The 20,348-nt window shown below is 40.4% G+C and overlaps 1 protein-coding gene across 1 annotated transcript in view; it reads right to left on the reverse strand.

The window, feature by feature from the left end:
- LOC136876416 (uncharacterized) overlaps positions 1-20,348 on the reverse strand; it is a 574,260-nt gene that overhangs the window by 108,557 nt on the left and 445,355 nt on the right. Inside the window, exon 22 of the mRNA XM_067150371.2 lies at positions 5,769-5,834. Within this exon, the coding sequence (XP_067006472.2) occupies positions 5,769-5,834 (66 nt within the window). The remainder of the gene's footprint in view (positions 1-5,768; positions 5,835-20,348) is intronic.

The following is a 20,348-nucleotide window of genomic DNA, read 5'->3' on the forward strand; positions in this document are numbered from 1 at the left end:
GGCTAGAGAAAGTTCTTTCTACGGTTGCGATAGAAACAGGAAGAACGGCGAGTAATTTGAGAAGGGTATAAATGTTGGGGAAGAAAGTCTTGTCACATTTTTCTAGAGAACTTACAGCCATTTTGGGAAGATTTGAAGGATTTTCCTGACTCCACTTTTCTTTCCACAACATAAACTCACTTTGCACAATCTCTTTATGTGACAGATTTCCTTCGTAAAAACTAAAAGCAGCCTCCAATGAACCGAAATCTGTTACGATACACAATTGTGGAAGGATGTTTTGTAAGGATGCAACTATTTCCTTGTGAGATTCAAAGCATTATTTTAGTGAGTTACAAAAATCGTCCAGGTATGGCACATAAACTGCTAACTTTTGGCTCGGAATCTCAACAATGATCGAAAATTCCCATCATTTTGGTCCGGTTCTTCAAGGCTTATACATTTTTTCGGGGGGGAGGGGCAGGCCCCCTGGCCCCCCCCCCCTTATATACGCCCCTGATATCAAGTTGCCTATTATCTTTAGAAATGAGCCTTACACCTAGAATTTCATGTGTCTCATCTTTAACTTTTTCGTAGCTTACAAATTCTTCTTTCACCAGAATGAAAACTCCCCCTCCTACCTTTCCTATCCTATCCCTACGATACACACTCCAGTGCCGTGAGAAGATTTCTGCATCCATTATATCATTTCTCAGCCATGATTCAACTCCTATTACAATATCTGGTAAATATATATCTATTAAATTACTTAATTCTATTCCTTTCTTTACAATACTTCTACAGTTCAACACTAACAATTGTATGTCATGCCTACTTGATTTCCAGTTCCCTGTTCCCTTATCACCGCTCCCTAGGCCATCCCGTTTCCCTGAATGTACCTCCCTATTACCCTTCCAAACAAATTTCCTAACTTATACGTACCACTGCGGTTTAAATGAAGGCCATCCGAGCGCAGATCCCTTTCTCCTACCCACCCATTAGGATCTAGAAATTTCACTCCCAGTTTCCCACATACCCACTCCATAGTCTCATTTAAATCCCCAATCACCCTCCAGTCAGTATCCCTCCTACACAGTACAGTGAAACCTCGATTCTCCGTTTTTCGAGGGACCATGAAAATAAAACGTACAACACGGGAAAACGGAAAATCCGGGAATGAATGAAAACCATCAACAATTTGGCTAAACATCACAAAAATGAAATATGTATAATTATAATCTTACAAAAACTCCTAAACCAAACCAAACTACAGCCCCAGTGGAACTTTGCCTGCCAAGCGACCGCTGCTCAGCCCGAAGGCCTGCAGATTACGAGGTGCGCATGGTCAGTGCCACGAATCCTCTCGACCGATATTCCCGGCTCTGTAGATCGGGGTCGTCATCTCACCATTTGATAGCTCCACAATTAAAGGTAATCACGTAGGCTGAGTGGAACTGGAACCAGACTTATATCCAGGTATAATTGCCTGACCTGGTCGCAATCGAACCCGGGCCCTCTGGATGAGAGGCGGGCATGTTAGACCACGAAACCGCATTAATTACCGGTACGCGAGTTTTACAGGGGAATCTTCGTCAGTTTCCCGTGAAAACTTCTTTCAGTTCAGCAACTTTGATTAGGCTAGCCAAACTCTTCGAAAAATCTAATAACGCCAAGCCAAACGACAATCGACCACAAGTAGTTTTTAATTCTCTCATCTCATAAAATAAAGCACATTAGATACAAAAGCACCCAAAATGATGGCGAAATCCGTTCATTTCTTAATCTTTCATTGTAATTTTGTCTCCGGTATACTGTTCGTAGTCAGTTTCCGGAAATCTCGTACCGCGCAAATTAGGCCTACATCGACTTTTAAAGGTTATGTTGAACTCGAAAATATGGTTTTGAATGTAAGTATCGATTCTTAAAAGTTCTCGAATGCATTTTATTCCATTCTGCGCGTCACAAATCCAATCAAATAGGAAAGATAAAAGAAATATCAAAACTTCAGAAATTACGGTTATTCGTGACCTTGAGGTCATCTGGAAAGCGCGCTCGCTGCACGTCAGTACGAGTTTGAAATGATACCAACCATTTAAAATGTAACGTGCGCAAATAAAACGACTGCGGTTTTTGGTATTTTAACACGAAAACGTAAAATTCCCAGTCTTTCATTAGGACCTAAACAGTAATAGGCAATCCCAATACCTCCCATGGCTTTCTTTTTTTTTTAAATGTAAGGTGCAACATCTATTTTGGTCTCGCTAACATAATCATGTACGATAATATGAAAAATACTGAATTTGTATTAAGAAGGAGCAGTTTCGATTCCTGCCTGAAAGCCCAGTTACTCTGCAGTGCCCTGAGCAAAGTGCCGAAAACCTCTTCGGCAGTACAATCGAAAAAATGTAAAAATATAAACATCTAACCCTGGACATAATATGGACGTTTTATAAGTGCGAACATTTGACGAAACTCGTTCCGTCTTCAAGCAGAGCTGTCGAAATGCGCCGTGTCTCCTTGCAGTTGTGGCCACTCACTGCTTTATGATTTTCCGAGATTCTCTAAACAATACCACCCGAATGCGATGCTAAGATCGTCCCTTATGCAAGTTCACCGCCGATCGCTTTTCAGTACTGGTACAGTACTTGCTTTAATTATCGCAGTGACGGGGCGTTAACGCCAAGATCCATAAATATGCCATAGCCGTCCTTTCGTGAGATACAGTTTATTAAAAAACGATTGATCGAGGATTTAGCGTTGATGGGACTGGAATTTCTGGACGGTTGATCCGGGAAATCGTTTCTTCGAGGAACGGATAATGCGGGACTTTTACAACGTGATTTATTTACGATGCTCGCGAAACCACGTAATTTGAACGCATATTCCGGGAAAACGTATTTTCCGGGAACGGATAATCGAGGTTCCACTGTATTCCACTAATAACAATCTCCGCTTTCTTAAACTTCACCCGTGCTGCATTTACCAGATCCCACACATCTCCAACTATGTTGGTACTTATATCAGCTTGCCTTACGTTGTTGGTACCAACGTGAAACACTACCACCTTCTCCTTCCCCTCCTCCCTCTCTTCTACTTTCCTCAACATCTGCCTCAACCTAATTCCTGGATAACATTCTACCCTAGTTCCCTTTCCTCCACACACTTTCCCACACTTTACCAAATGAATGGAGAGTTGCTATAGTAGCCCCTGTATATAAAGGAAAGGGTGATAGACATAAAGCTGAAAATTACAGGCCAGTCAGTTTGACATGCATTGTATGTAAGCTTTGGGAAAGCATTCTTTCTGATTATATTAGACATGTTTGCAAAATTAATAACTGGTTTGATAGAAGGCAGTTTGGGTTTAGGAAAGGTTATTCCACTGAAGCTCAACTTGTAGGATTCCAGCAAGATATAGCAGATATCCTGGTCAATTGGACTGTATCACCGATTGACCTATCTAAGGCATTTGATAGGGTAGATCATGGGAGACTACTGGTAAAAATGAGTACAATTGGACTAGACAAAAGAGTGACTGAATGGGTGGCTCTGTTTCTAGAAAATAGAACTCAGAGAATTAGAGTAGGTGAAGCTTTATCTGTCCCTGTAAAAATTAAGAGGGGAATTCCTCAAGGCAGTATTATTGGACCTTTATGTTTTCTTCTATATATAAATGATATGTGTAAAGAAGTTGAATCAGAGATAAGGCTTTTTGCAGATGATGTTATTCTGTACAGAGTAATAAATAAGTTACAAGATTGTGAGCAACTGCAAAATGGCCTCGATAATGTTGTGAGATGGACAGTAGGCAATCGTATGATGATAAACGGGGATAAAAGTCAGGTTGCGAGCTTCACAAATAAGAAAAGTCCTCTCAGTTTTAATTACTGCGTTGATGGTGTGTAAGTTCCCTTTGGGGATCATTGTAAATACCTAGGTATTAATATAAGGAAAGATCTTCATTGGATAATCACATAAATGGAATTATAAATAAAGGGTACAGATCTCTGCACATGGTTATAAGAGTATTTAGGGGTTGTAGTAAGGATGTAAAGGAGAGAGCATATTTGTCTCTGGTGAGACCCCAACTAGAGTATGGTTCCAGTGTATGGGACCCTTACCAGGATTACTAGATTCAGGAACTGGAAAAAATCCAAAGAAAAGCAGCTTGATTTGTTCTGGGCGATTTCCGACACAAGAGTAGTGTTATAAAAATGTTGCAAAGTTTGGGCTGGGAAGACTTGGGAGAAAGGAGACAAACTGTTAGACTAAGTGGTATGTTACATGTTTGAAATTTCATGTGTGTTTCATATTGAAATGTACATCAGTTTAAGATATTACGAAAATTTATTAGGATCAACCTACTCAATACAATTGAACTTCCAAAGTTAGGACTTACATCCTATTAAACTAAAATTTGAAGGGACATGTTTCGTCCTTCATAAGGGCATCATCAGCCTTTTTACACTCATACTTCAAAGATAAAAATCAGGATCCTGATTGTCATGGTAAAAAAATATAAAGATGAGAAGATTGGAAATGAGTATTATACAATGTGAGAAATTGTTATGAGTTCTTAAATAATAATTTACAAATGAAACTTCATTTAAAATGTTTGCGAAGAAAAGGTTGAAATTGGTATGATATTACACTAGTAATTTTAAAATATTTTATAAAATAGACAAACTAGGCCTTAAACACATAATAACAAGAAGGTCTATGGCTAAAGTTGCCGTTTCAAAGTTCGAGTGAAATTCGGCTGAAAGCAACTTGATTTACATGTTGAAGAGAAGGTTAATGAACCTTAGTAGCCACTTAAGATGACACTGAAACTTTCTTGTTGAAAACTTGTGATATTAAACTGTAGTATTGCGCTATGTAGATGATAAAGTTGGATCCATTAAACCATTAATCTCGTCATTTACGAAGTGGGTTCGCGGTCCCCGTAATTTTATTGAAGGAGTGATAAAAAGTTCATAATTGAATATTGCCGTATAGGTCTTTGCTAACTGGGGTAGTTATTAACTCTTAGACTGATAGTTAAATGGGAACATTCTTACTTGTTGTTGGCTGTAGTCTTGAATATAGATTAACTATTGAAGGATATATGGTGAAGAATGTTCTCGATTTTTGTGGTATGAACTGGTTGTCTGTATGGTCTCGGAACGAGTAAGATTTGAATGTCGTGTGTTGATACAATACATTCTTCACCATATATCCTTCAATTTTTGTTAAGAAGAATTAATCTCGTTTAACAAATCCAATCCACACAGACTTGTAAAATGTGATCCATGTGAGACGTTAGAGCCAAGCTGAATTAACTACCCTTTTCAATGAATAATGTGACAATTTTTATGAAAAAAAAATATATTATTGAACAAATAATTTAAAAGATAATATTTCAATTTTGTCAATAATTTCAAACTTCAAGCAAATCATATATTTAATTTATCCATCATATTTATCTCTTGAATAAATGAAAGTTAGCAAGATATAACTTATTGTTTATAGATTTTGGTATAGTGTATAAGTTATGATTATGGCAGTGTTAATATATAAACCACCGATACCGCAAATGATAAGCGATAGAGACGGCTATCAGATTCATCTTGGGTGGATGGAAGCGTTGCATTGATTAACCCTCTCTGAATTCACTTTTAAAAACAAATCACCTATTATTTATTACAAACCCTGAGATGCCTACCCACCCTAACCATGGATTTTTCTTTGACGCCAAGAGACTAGGACTCGAGATGGTGCACTATTTATATTTTACTACTAGCTAACACCTACCTGGTTGGCTCGTTCAGACACGTTACCAACGAATATCTTGTAAGCTGGATGAAGCGGTATTCCTAGAAACAAGAAATAAAACACCTTAGAAACAGAAAAAATAAAAAGCACACACCTAAAAAGTAATGTAAAAATTTGCTGTCAGAACTGTTACTGTTTCATCTACTAAATTTCTCAGTAATCCACTGATGTGCAGAAACAGTACAAACTTCAAATCATGGCATAGCATATGAGAACTTCAAATTTAAGGAGAAAAGCTGTCTGGAGATCTGAACGCTGCATCATTATACAAAATTAAGTTTGCTGCTTTTTTTCTTCTGAACAAGGTTACGAACAAGATGATGTTTACAATGCAGACAAAACAGGCCTAAACTGGCGTGCTTTCCCCAAACAATGCTTAGCTTCCCATCGAGCGATGTTAGACCCAGTCTAAGAAGTTATTAAGGATAGAGTGACTGCGTGTGCATTAATGCAAACGGCACCGACTCTCTTCCATTATTATGGGGTAAAACAAACACCCATGAATTTTTGAAATGTTACATGTCTGCCTGTGACATACAGCTCCCAAAAAAACTCCTGGATGACAGCTAATACTTTCAAGGATTGGAAAGAAAATAAATTGATACCAAATATTAAAGCGCACCATCAAAAGGAACATAAAATGGGTAAAGTTCCTTTAATCCTAGATTATCTCCCCACACATTGTTCAGCTGAAGTTCTTAATGCTATTGATGAATATTTCGAAGTTCAGTTCTTACCGCCACATGTTAAGAGTGCTAATACAGGCAATAGATTATGGCATTATTCAAAAGATGGAAAATGGTTACAGAGAAAACCTTTTACGCAGGCTGTTGCTAGCAGGGTCTGATGAGAAAAATTTTATGAGCTTTACAAAAAAAACTGTACATGGAGGACTGCATTTATATGACTGCTGACATTTGGGATAGGTTGAAAGAGGAAATTTTAAAAACGGATAGAAAAAAAATTGTGGCCGGAAGGAACAAAAGCAGGAGAAAACAATGAAGAGGAATGTGTGCAAGCCGAAGATTTAACCGTTCTCAATGCCATACTGAACTTCAAAAATTGTGACAAGGACAATGCTAATGAATGGTTGGATATCGACCAAAATGAGTTTAGCTACTAAATATTGAATAATATTACATTTTTACTGCATACGTTCAATGGAAATAGGGTTGACATGATAGTTGTTGTACTTCTGTGGTTTCACACTGCCTTCAATTCCTTTTAGCAAATATTAATATGTCAGCATTCTTCTTCTCCTTCTACCACTTTTTTTTTTTATTACACCTGTGTCGCACATGTGGATTTGATCCTGTTTTACGGCTATGTGTCCTTCCGGATGCCAACCCTGTATAGAGGGATGTTATCACTATTGCGTGTTTCTGCGGTGGTTGGTAGTAAATATGAGGAGAAGTGTTGGGACAAACATGAACAACCAGTTCACAAGCCAGAAGAATCAATCACACGCAATTAAAATCCCCGACCCAGCTGGGAATCGAATCTAGGACCCTCTGTACCGAAGGGAACGCTGACCATTCAGCCAAGGAGTCGGACATTAAAATGTCTGCATTATTCTTAAATAGTCGTGGAATTTCTATGGGTCTTTCTTCACTTCCTGGTATAAATGGTGGAATTCACTGAATTTCTGCCTTCTCCTATTAACTGTACAGTATATGCGCTCTATCTCCTGTCAGAACTTTAAATCAAGTACAGTCTGCTTTTCCCTTTCTACCTCCCCTATCGTGCCACCTGCTCAGCGCATTCATGATTCAGGTGGCCTAAAAGTACTGGCAAGCGCCATGACCAATGAGAATGCTACATTTGGCCTTAATAATTTAAAAATATATGGCAAGAAATGTTTATGCTTTTAAACACACACTGCAAATTTACAGACAAAAAGCGTTTGTCAGAATGCTGTATGACATCAATCGGTTCAGCCGTTCTCTGAAAACTGATGTAACAAAAATTAGCGAGTTTTTAAAATGTACAGATGATGATGATGACGGCAACACCACCACATCATGTATTTCCTTTTTCCTCAACAAGTTCTTCAACCTTTACACAATATTTCTCCACCTCCTCATCACTATTTGCCATGTATACCTGTGTTAACACCACATCTTTTGGGCTACCCTGCTGCTGGATCATCATCAATCTCCCATCAATATATATTTACCTTCTCCTTCTTATTTTCAATTTCTGTCCTATCAATATTCCTACTCCGTGTTCACCACTTTTCTCTTCTCATAAGTAGAAAAGCTTATAATTTCCCAATTCCTCCCCTTGTTATTTCACACAAACCGAGTACATCTAATCTGTTTCTTTTCATCTCCTGTTTTGCATTTTCTAGTTTTCCTGGTTGCAATAGCGTACAGACATTTCACATTCCAATCCTGTTCTTTCTTTCTTTCTTTCTTTCTTTCTTTCTTTCTTTCTTTCTTTCTTCCTTCTTCATTTCATAGGTATTCCCTCTTAATGTATTCCCCTCCAGGAGATCTGAGTGAGGGAAATCTTTAACTCCAAATTCTGAAAAAAAGTTCAAACTCTCTTACACGAAGAGTCATACCATGTACTATTTGGGAAATATAATGTGGTAGTATCTCGTTACTTTCCACATAGACAGTAGGTTTCCTCAGCCTTGATCAGCTGCTCATATTGAGCATAACAGGACATCAAAAAACTGAATTGGACTAATTATGCAGAACATATCAATTATGCTCCTGTAACAGGGTCAACTCACCACAGAGGCATTCGTAATTTTCCGCTCCTTCCTTCCCTACGTTTGACATCCGCGCACTGCCACAGCTACAGGACTACTGTCAGCCTGCGTCAAACCTGGATGACGTAATCAACTTTACACTCTTCATGGACGTTCTCGGCGTTTCTAGTGCCGCGTGTCATGATTTCCCCTGTACCTCCCCTTTCCAACTGGCCTATATCAGCAGCACTTTTTGCCTACTACTTCGAGGCGTACTTTAGCTGTTGGAGAGAGGGGGACATCTTTCTGCTATGCTGGTGCAAATTTTCACCTCCATATAGGACTTTACTATTCAACCATAAGATATTGTAAACCTCTCATTTACCGGGCGAGTTGGCCGTGCGCGTAGAGGCGCGCGGCTGTGAGCTTGCATCCGGGAGATAGTAGGTTCGAATCCCACTATCGGCAGCCCTGAAGATGGTTTTCCGTGGTTTCCCATTTTCACACCAGGCAAATGCTGGGGCTGTACCTTAATTAAGGCCACGGCCGCTTCCTTCCAACTCCTAGGCCTTTCCTATCCTATCGTCGCCATAAGACCTATCTGTGTCGGTGCGACGTAAAGCCCCTAGCAAAAAAAAAAAAAAAAAAAAAAAAAAAAAAAAAAAAACAACCCTCTCATTTATAAACATCGCAGGACTATGTTTTCGAGTAGTTGCACTCGATCATTATCAATGAGCGAGAGGTGGATATCTAATTCCTTTAACTTATATGCCGTTGGAATGTATGTGAAGATGAACATTATTTTGTCAATACGCTTGAAAATCTTTCGTACTTCCGTGCTTTAAATATTTTTCTACTTTGAAGACCTCTTATACTCAACTTCTGGACTAGTAACTTCATTCCATTTGGCCTAAATGCATCTCTGCTATATCGTCTGTTTTTTTTCCCCCCTAGTTGCTTCATGTCGCACCGACACAGATAGGTCTTATGGTGACAATGGGATAGGAAAGGGCAAGGAGTGGGAAGGAAGCGGCCATGGCCTTAAGGTACAGCCTCAGCATTTGCCTGGTGTGAAAATGGGAAACCATCTTCAAGGCTGCCGACAGTGGAGTTCGAACCCACTATTCCCGGATGCAAGCTCACAGCTGCGCGCCACCTAACCGCACAGCCAACTCGCCCGGTCGTCTGTTTTCTAGAACTTGTCATTTGTCAACGGACTATTCTCTATTCAGGCCAAGTCTTATGGTATTCCTGGAATGGTAATTTAAAATGTTGTTCTTTGGTTCACTCTCCTATTCAATTGTTTTTCCTATTTCCCTAATGTTTCTTATTACTTGTTGCACAGCAGTTAGTTGGGAAACATCTGTGTTGTTTCATGTTTGTGTTTGTTTATTCTATTCGGATAAAATCCAAGTCATATTCATGCAACTGATATTTGTAAATCTATTGTGAAATGTGTTCTAATCTACCAATATCTATTTTTTTGCTGTGCTATTCCCAACTTGTGTCTTGTATTTGAATAAACGTATTTTGTTCATCCCCTAGTGCCCTTGTATTTTCCTAACTACTCGTACTTATTGCTATATGATACCCCCCGCCATTCTATTCACGGTTATCCTCTCGTTGCCCAGCACATTGTGACATGTCGCTTCTGATCCTTTATTTTTAAAAATATTTCGTATGTAAAATAATAATAATAATATACAAATGATAACCCACCTGCCACATTTGGTAGCAGAGCTAAAACCTTTATCTACGGTCACAGATTTATTATCCTCTCTTCACTTAAACACTCTAACTTGATATTGCCTTACAGGTAATGATTGTGCTTTTTCAGTTATCTATCGATTCATGTAATGGTACCTTACTTCTTCTTGCCATAACCACAAAGTGCTCTCACTCAGTCGTGTCAACGTAACTTATACCCATTTTTCCTTTTTGCTATTTGTTTTACCTCGCACTGGCACAGACAGGTTTTATGGCGACGATGGGATAGGAAAGGCCTAGGAATGGGAAGGAAGCGGCCGAGGCTTTAATTGAGGTACAGCCCCAGCATTTGCCTGGTGAAACTTATACCTATGCCCCAATTTTCAATATCGATTTCAGTAGCATATCTCTCATATTTTCAAAGGATTCTAGGTGAAATTTCCTAATTGAATTTTTACAGGGCATCTTCCAAATAATTTCACTTCTGTTGCTGTTCATCATGGAGTTATTATTATTACCGTATGGTAACGTACACAAAACAATACAAAGATTAAATATACATGAACAGTAAGCACAAACTATTATATACATAATTATAAGATATACACATTATAGCATTGAAAATAATCATGCAAGCAAAAGGGTTCAAACAGATCTAAATTCTCTAGCCATTGTATGGCCTCAACAGAAGCCACCACAAAGTCCTGGCTGGATCCAGCGAATGCCCTTCCAATGCATTCGGTGACAATATGGTCGATAGTCTGTTTAACTGCACCACAGTCACAGGCTGGGGAAGGTCTCATACCCCATTTAAACATCATTGAACCACATCTTCCGTCGTTAGTACGGACTCTGTTGAGGGCTACCCATGTCTTGCGGGGCAAATCAAAGCCAGCTGGAAGATTCTTATAATTGAACAATGTCCACCATTGAGTCAGAGCTACGCTGTTCCACTCTTGTTGCCAATCAGTTTTTGGATTGAAATCCCTCCTAACAAGTTCCTGTGCTGTTTGAATAGGAGGAGATATTGATTTGAGGCAGCTGAATCTGGCGTTAGCATCTTCATGGATGGGGAGATCAGGACTGGTTAATATCTTGTTGTATTCTCTAAACAAGTTATGCAATCTTCTAATTCTAGGGGGTTCTATATGGCTGAGCACTGGCAACCAGAAAGGAGGAGCAGATTTTACTGTGCCACTTATGACACGCATTATTTCATTCAGGACTGTGTCCACCTTTTTAGCATGAGAGCTGTTGATCCATACTGAAGAACAGTACTCAGCTGTGGTAAGCACCAGCGCCATAGCGGAAGTACGCAAAGTAGATGCAGAAGCTCCCTATGTGGAGCAAGCAAGTTTGTGAATGATGTTGTTGCGTGACCTTAATTTGGTTCCTAGGTTGGTTAGATGTTTCCTGTATGATAGTGTTCGGTCGAGAGCAACTCCAAGATATTTGTAGTTGGCACTGTGAGGGAGAAGACTTCCATTAAGTGACACTTTCAAGGTGATATTCGCTTGCCGGTTATTTAAATGGAAGAAGCAGGTTTCTGTTCATGTTTTGAAGTATGTGCACAAAACATCCAGGTCTGCATTTGAAGTTCTCTCTATCACATTAGCATTCACATGCTGACTAATTATTGCCAGATCGCTGGCATGAGCAAACTGACGAGAGCTCGTGACAGGTATGCCTGCAATATACAGGTTAAACAGTAATGGAGAGAGAACAGATCCTTGAGGTAAACCATTGTTAAGTACCTTAATTTTGCTGTGATTTGTATGCATGACTACCTGGATAATTCTGTTTGAGAGCATATTGTTAATCAGCTGTGACATTTGACTACACTTTGTCAGTTTAAACACTTATACACAATACCTTCTCTCCACACTGTATCATATGCAGCTTTTAGATCAATAAACAAGCACCTGATCTTCACAACTACGCTGAGGTCTAAAACCAGCCTGTTCGATTGGAATGATTTTAAAAATTAGAGGACTTATTCTATTGTAGATAAGCCGTTCCAAGAGCTTAAAGCAGACACTTATTAAGGCAACTGGTTTATAGCTTTTGACAGAATCCGTAGGTTTACCAGGTTTTAAGATAGCTAGTATATTAGTTCGTTTAAATTCTGAGGGGAGTTGACTTGTTCGGAGTATGTTTGAGAAAAACTGCACTAGTCAGTTCCTTACATTTTTTCCACAATGTTTCATTCTGGGTGTATACCATCAAAACCCAGGGATTTTCCATTTTTCAATTCATTTAGGGCAAGCAAAAGCTCTTGCTCAGTAAAAGGAGCAGGAATGTTGGACGAAGTAGTGTACTGCTTTCTCAAATGAAACAGTTCGTTTTTTATAAACCTTTTGTGTAATTTGTCTGGCTTGGATTTGGACAAACTGGCATTGCAACTGGCAATATGATTAGGTGAAACCTCTGGTTTCGGCTGGGGACTGTGAGGTTTTCTTTCCAGCTTCTTTAGAAGGCTCCAAGCTTTTCTGCTTGATTGTCTAAAGTCCAGTGTGTCTATGGATTCCTTCTATCTGCTTCGTCTAGCTTCATCTACTTTATGAAGGAGCTCGTCAGCTACATCTTTTTCACAACTCCCCTGGAAATCCTCATAAAGTACACTGAAGAAATTGGAAATTGCAACACCCAGAAGGAGTGGTGTACATTGCTGCAATTGAACATGCAGGACGAGTGTTCAGTTGTGCTTCAATGATTACACTTTCAGGTCCCTCTGACCGCAAGTTTGGACAACAATCAATACAGGATGTGCCCACCACGAGCTGCAATACGTTGATGAATACGTCGAGGCATGGAGTCAATAAGGCCCTGGATTGCTTCCTGACGAATTGTGGCCCATGCTCGCTGCACTGCACGGGTCACTTCTTCCAGAGTTGTGGGTGGCTGAGGATGGTTGGCCAGTTGTCGACCCATCATGTCCCACACATGCTCAAGAGAACTAAGGTCCGGCGATCTGGCGGGCCATTCTAAGGTTGTGATGTCATGGAGAGCTTCTCTGGAGACGCGTGCAGTGAGAACCCGGGCACTGTCCTGTTGAAACTTCCCATTAGCACTGTTCGCCATCATAGGGACAACCACTGGATTGAGTACCCTATCAACGTACTGTCGAGCAGTCATAGTGCCCTCAACAAGCACTAATTGTGATTTCACATTAAAGCCAATAGCTCCCCAGACCATAATGCTTGGTGTTGGCCCTGTGTGCCTCTTGACAATAAGATCTGGGCGGCCCCTCTCCCTGGTACGTCGGCGCACACGATTCCGGCGATCACTGTGGGCAAGACAGAAGCGCGATTCATCACTAAAGACGACCCTATGCCATTCGTCGACCCACGTTGATCTTCCTCGACACCAGGCCAGCCTTACACGTCGCTGTTGTGGGGCCAATCGAACACCTTCTGCAGGGACACGGGCTCGTAAGCCAGCTGCACTCAGACGATTACCAACTGTTTGTCGTGTAACGTGGGGTGCCACAGCTGCTCGAATTTGCGCTGCTGTAGCATGGGGTTCCATCCGGGCCATCCGAATGATAAAGCGATCCTCTCTCACAGTTGTCAAAAAGAAAATCAAAGACAACGAACTCATCGTAACCAAAGCTGACAAAGGCAATGCAACAGTAATTATGGATAAAAAAGAACATATTAATAAAACAAAAAACCTTTTCCCAAATAGCTCCTTTTCTTAATAAAAAAAGGCCCCACCCAAGAAATTCAAAGACTACTTAAACAAATTCTTAAAAACACTTCATTTTTATTTATTGAACAGGAAAAATACAAACTCATACATATGAACCCAGGTCACCCCACTGCTAAAACTCTCCCCAAAACACACAAGACCAGCGTTCCCATTCACCCAAGTATCAAATATAGACCAAGCCCCTTATACAAAATATCACAATTCATCCAAAGTTTAAGGAAAAACACTATCAATTTTTATATTAAAAAGTCTATTAAAAACACACCAGAGTTGTTAGAAAACCTGCACAAGTTCAGTATGCAACCTGATTACTCGATTCGCTCTTTTAATATTGTAAATATGTACCCAAGCATACAAGTATCAAAATTAATTCCGGTAATTGAAAACAATTTAAACAAAAACAGCCACTTAAGCAAACTAGAGATACAAGATTATATCACAGTATTAAAACTAATTGTCAAAAATAACTTTTTCACTTTTGACAATGTCATATACCAGCAAGATGGTTTGGCAATGGGATCACCGGCCTCAGGCATCTTGGCAGAAATATACCTAATTTTCACGAATACACCAAAATTGACAATGAATTCGAAAACATTCACTTCTGGGCCAGATATGTTGACGATGTTTTCGTAATCATGGACGAAAAATCAATTAACGCTTCCATCACCCTCCTAAGACTCAACAATATTGATCCGCATATCAAATTCACACTAGAATCCGAATCAAATCAAAAATAAAATTTCTAGATTTAACTATCACAAGAAACTCAGATTTTTTCAGTTATAAAATACACTGACTGACAGTGACAATGCAACACCAAGGAGGAGTGGTTCGAAAGGGATGAAAGTTGGGGAAAAAACAGAGACGGCACGGATGAATAATTGATGTTTATTTCAAACCGATATGCAGGTTACACAATGCGCACGGCATCGACTCAGTAGGATGTAGGACCACCGCGAGCGGCGATGCACGCAGAAACACGTCGAGGTACAGAGTCAATAAGAGTGCGGATGGTGTCCTGAGGGATGGTTCTCCATTCTCTGTCAACCATTTGCCACAGTTGGTCGTCCGTACGAGGCTGGGGCAGAGTTTACAAACGGCGTCCAATGAGATCCCACACGTGTTCGATTGGTGAGAGATCCGGAGAGTACGCTGGCCACAGAAGCATCTGTACACCTCGTAGAGCCTGTTGGGAGATGCGAGTAGTGTGTGGGCGGGCATTATCCTGCTGAAACAGAGCATTGGGCAGCCCCTGAAGGTACGGGAGTGCCACCGGCCGCAGCACATGCTGCACGTAGCGGTGGGCATTTAACGTGCCTTGAATACGCACTAGAGGTGACGTGGAATCGTACTCAATAGCGCCCCAAACCATGATGCCGCGTTGTCTAGCGGTAGGGCGCTCCACAGTTACTGCCGGATTTGACCTTTCTCCACGCCGACGCCACACTCGTCTGCGGTGACTATCACTGACAGAACAGAAGCGTGACTCATCAGAGAACACGACGTTCCGCCATTCCCTCATCCAAGTCGCTCTAGCCCGGCACCATGCCAGACGTGCACGTCTATGCTGTGGAGTCAATGGTAGTCTTCTGAGCGGACGCCGGGAGTGCAGGCCTCCTTCAACCAATCGACGGGAAATTGTTCTGGTCGATATTGGAACAGCCAGGGTGTCTTGCACATGCTGAAGAATGGCGGTTGACGTGGCGTGCGGGGCTGCCACCGCTTGGCGGCGGATGCGCCGATCCTCGCGTGCTGACGTCACTCGGGCTGTGCCTGGACCCCTCGCACGTGCCACATGTCCCTGCGCCAACCATCTTCGCCACAGGCGCTGCACCGTTGACACATCCCTATGGGTATCGGCTGCGATTTGACGAAGCGACCAACCTGCCCTTCTCAGCCCGATCACCATACCCCTCGTAAAGTCGTCTGTCTGCTGGAAATGCCTCCGTTGACGGCAGCCTGGCATTCTTAGCTACACACGTGTCCTGTGGCACACGACAACACGTTCTACAATGACTGTCGGCTGAGAAATCACGGTATGAAGTGGGCCATTCGCCAACGCCGTGTCCCATTTATCGTTCGCTACGTGCGCAGCACAGCGGCGCATTTCACATCATGAGCATACCTCAGTGACGTCAGTCTACCCTGCAATTGGCATAAAGTTCTGACCACTCCTTCTTGGTGTTGCATTTGCTCTGTCAGTCAGTGTATTCAGAAAACGTACTCAAACAGCCTCCACCATTCGCCAAGATTCAATGCACCCCCAGTCCCACAAACGCGCTACATACAATAACCTAGTTCATTGAGCTTTTAACATACCTATGTCCAAAAAAGATCTAAAGAATGAACTAAACACAATCCGCGGAATTGCAAAATTCAACGGCTTCAGCAATAATTTTATAGAAAGGATAATCAATAAACACAAATATCACCCTAAAACTACCCTCAAAAAAGAAATAACTAAACCTCTAACATTTTCCACCTTCATGTTCAACAATGATATTTAAACGTTAACCAATATCTTTAAGAAACAAGGCATTAAAATAGCCTTCAAAACCAACAATAAGAATATGAACGTTTTACACAATACTTCACATACCAACAAGACCAACAGCTTTTTAAAAATCAGGAGTTTATAGGATCAAATGCAATACCTGTGAAAACTCCTACATTGGGCAGACCAGAAGAAACTTCAACATAAGGTACCATGAGCACACTAACGCAATAAAATACAATAAGTTTTCAGCTATCGGTCAACACGTGCAAGATTGTAACCATAACTTTACCAATATCAAACAGAACAAGGACATCCTTGAAGTAGCAGATAAGGGTCCTTTACTCAATATAATGGAAAATTACTTCATACACCTAGAACAATATTTTAACGCCAATTACAATCTTAATGAAATCTCAGAGAAACCCAACATACTTTTCGACTTATTTATCACTTTTCTCAGAAACGATAATTCAGCCAACCAGAACTCAATTCTAAGTTTAATTAAGGGTACTTTTTCCAAAACATTTACCCTTTCTCCCACACCCTTCAGCACAGCCTTAAATTCCCTCCTCCTCCCCCTTCCAAACACCACCCCCACCCCATCACCTCCCAAGCCACCTCCACTCTACCCAATCCACATGGGCCTGCCCTCCTTCCCGCATATATTTCTCCTTCCGCCACCAGTCACACACTATCAGCTAAGCTACACACACCGCAGCACGAGGTGAGTGTCCATTCACTTTGTGGTAATCTTTTCCTCTTTCCACGTACTTTGCTTTTTACTGGCTTTTCTCAATTTTAATAGGTCCAATTTGTTTTCCGCTATGAATTGAGAATTCCACCAATTAATATCACCACGCGCAGTGTCTACTTTCTTCTCAACAAGAATTCAAAACTTCACATTCTGCACAACTTCAACAATCAACCGTGCAGCCCATCAACACGGCTTGGTTACTTAATACACCAAGTGCCAAATTCTCCGCTTAAGCTGATACAGTGTATAGTCGACTCTTCTTCTAGAGTATCAACTCCACATTTTTTTACTCAGACATTGTACATAATTGTTTATTTCCATATACGTTGAGCCGTATCCTCCCGGCCCATAATAATAATTGGAATATTATTTGACCAAACATATGAAATTTATTCAGAAAAGTTACAGTCTAATATGTGAAAGCATCGTACCCTAAGGTAGTTGATACCGGATGTTGAGCAAGACAGTGGTTCGCTGGATGTTGCTTCATATTTCCGTATGACCGTGAGAAAAGATAGCGTACCCAAGCGTTGGCAAGGATCGACACGTGTATTAGATGCTGACCAAGCAAGATATTTCAGCCAATGGGAACTTAGGGATTTGGCAAACCTGGAGGCTACACCGCGCCAAATATTAATTCCAGGATGACCAACGTGCTCTGTGGATAAAGTCAGTTTCTGTAAGAGATCGGTTTTTCCACAGTTTCTGAAGTCAGATATATTTGGAAATGTATTATAGAAATTGGTGGAAGAGATTTGCTAGTGTTTGAGCTGTGTTTTGTAAATATATTACAATAAGTATTATGTCATCATACATGACGAACTCTCTGATTGGTGGTTGGTTCAGACACCCGGGAACCCCAACATTATTGGCGTCACCGAAGCCTCCTCAGTAACCCTTAGCTCTGGAGAGCGTCACTCTGTAGTAAAAGTTTGCACAGTGCGGATGTATTAACTTTGTGACTGGCATTATTTCAGTAATAGTAACTGGTTATCATTGATACTGTAAATTGTGCAGTCGCAATATTTACTGTACTTCAGTAAATGAAATAGTACAATTTTGGCAGAGTTTACTTTCAAGTGATAAAGACGGTGTTCAGTAACCGCTGAGTAACAAGTGTGGTGGAAACGTGCTATTGTTCTACTATTTCGCGACGGGCGCGTATTCGCGTGGAACTTCCGTACCGAACCGTGGGCTGCTTTAAAAACTGTGTTTTTACCCTTTAAGTGAAGTGTGTTATATATATGTGAATCAGTGTGTTAGCTGATCTGGTAAAAGAAAGGGTATCTCGGCTCGCAGCATTAAGCAGTGAAGAGGTTATCAATAATAGTCTTCTGTGTTCCAGTGAATTGTTTTCCAGCAAGATGATGGATACACCTGCAGAGGAAGGAAGTGCATTCCCACATGTTAATGCTGTGATTAACATGGAGTAAACACAAAAGCAGTGGGGATGTAAGCTGCTATCCTGGTTTCCCGAGAGTCACGTAGAATGTAAAGTAAGACGCATGTATGATTTACCGCATGATATGTAAGTTATGTTAAGGTACTAGGGCAGGGTAGATAGAATTTTAATTTTCATATAAAGTAAGCTTGACGGCATGTGTTGGTTTAATTTTGTTACTATGATAGATTCGGATACGAGATTAATGCATGTTTATTTTATTTTCATTTTGATTTATGAGTAGATGTTTGGGAAAATGAGGGATTGATAGGATCAGTTATTGTTGTAAATATAGTACTTAGTGTAGGATATTCCGAGTTTTCCTTAAATATATAGGCTAGAAGGGCTAGATCGACAGGTTCATTTTTATATTACGTCAAACACGTATCAATTCATTTTATTTCGGTTATTCAGAGAGACAGGTATAGCTATTTTGCATGATGCATGGTTTTACAGAAGCTGCCAGAAGGGGCTGCAGAACGTCGTTGTTAAATTAAGATCTTTGAAGTTAAGTTGGATTCTGTTTGCCTGATGGTCTGCCAAGGACTCGAACTGCGTCTCATTATGTGGAAAGGCCAGTGGGATTCATGAGGAATAATGAGATAATAATTGCATGCTGAATTATAATGTATTGGTGCAGGCTGATGGTATGCCTGACAAGATAGAGTATTATGCAGATGTGTGTGCCTGCTTAGTGTCTTCTGAGTGTATATTGTGATCAGAATGGACAGTGTTAATTCCAGACTATTGAGTCTGATGTTGTTAAATGGCCCAAGCATGCTAAGAAGCAATGAATATACGGGAGTTTCCGTGTAGTTGATGATGGGCGTTATCTCATGGCAAGCAGATTCCTGGCCTGTGTTATCGGCATGTGTGAAAGAGACAGTATTTCCTTGCGGCGGCCACGGGAGACAAAATCCAATCTTTAGCGTAGTGGAGTTCTATATTTCTTTACAGCTCGTAATCTACCCGGAAGTACATGACGGATGACCGCGCTGTTGAGCGCTCAAACGCAGCAGAAGGAGGCAATGTTGCCCATTGCTTTCTTCATGATATCAAGGATTATTTATATGTTTTTCTCTTACAGGATGGTTTTACCTTATTATTTATGATTGTATACCCTGTCTCGTTGTTTTTTAAAGGGAACAGCCCGAGTGCTGAAGTATTGTTGGTTTATCTAGTTCTGTCTAGATCTTTTGTAGTGAACCGGGATTCACATTAGAAGCAGTGTAGCATTTAAGACTTTACTCGATATCCGATGTATATATATGTTTAGTTTGATTATTTGAATTGCTGTAAATATAGTGTAGGATTTGCCCCTAGTATTTTGCATACCTTACATAGCGTCCGATGCGTCTTAATTATTTTTCTTTTCGTCGTAATTTTTCTTATTATGTAACTTTTATTTTACGGAAATAGTTTGACGACTCTCGGGAGTAATTTAAATTTGAAACCGTATCGTTGGGATGCGATAGTGTGAAACTCCATACGGAAATAACACATGGCAGTGTTTGCGTACACTTGTTGCCATATAACATAAACATTGGACTATAAGAAGAAACTCAATCTTGATTTATATTAATGTTCTTTGTTGAACTTGTTTTTCTTTTTAATGGCAAATTTGTACAATTATTCAATTAACGTTTCTAATTTCGAATTATTTTTACACTTTGAGTTTATTTTTCTTTTACAAAATTTTTATTTTTCTTGATTCAATTTATTTTCGTGTGATTTGATCGGGGAT

Source organism: Anabrus simplex, chromosome 6 (assembly GCF_040414725.1).
Source record: "Anabrus simplex isolate iqAnaSimp1 chromosome 6, ASM4041472v1, whole genome shotgun sequence".
Taxonomy (NCBI): Eukaryota; Metazoa; Arthropoda; class Insecta; order Orthoptera; family Tettigoniidae; genus Anabrus; species Anabrus simplex.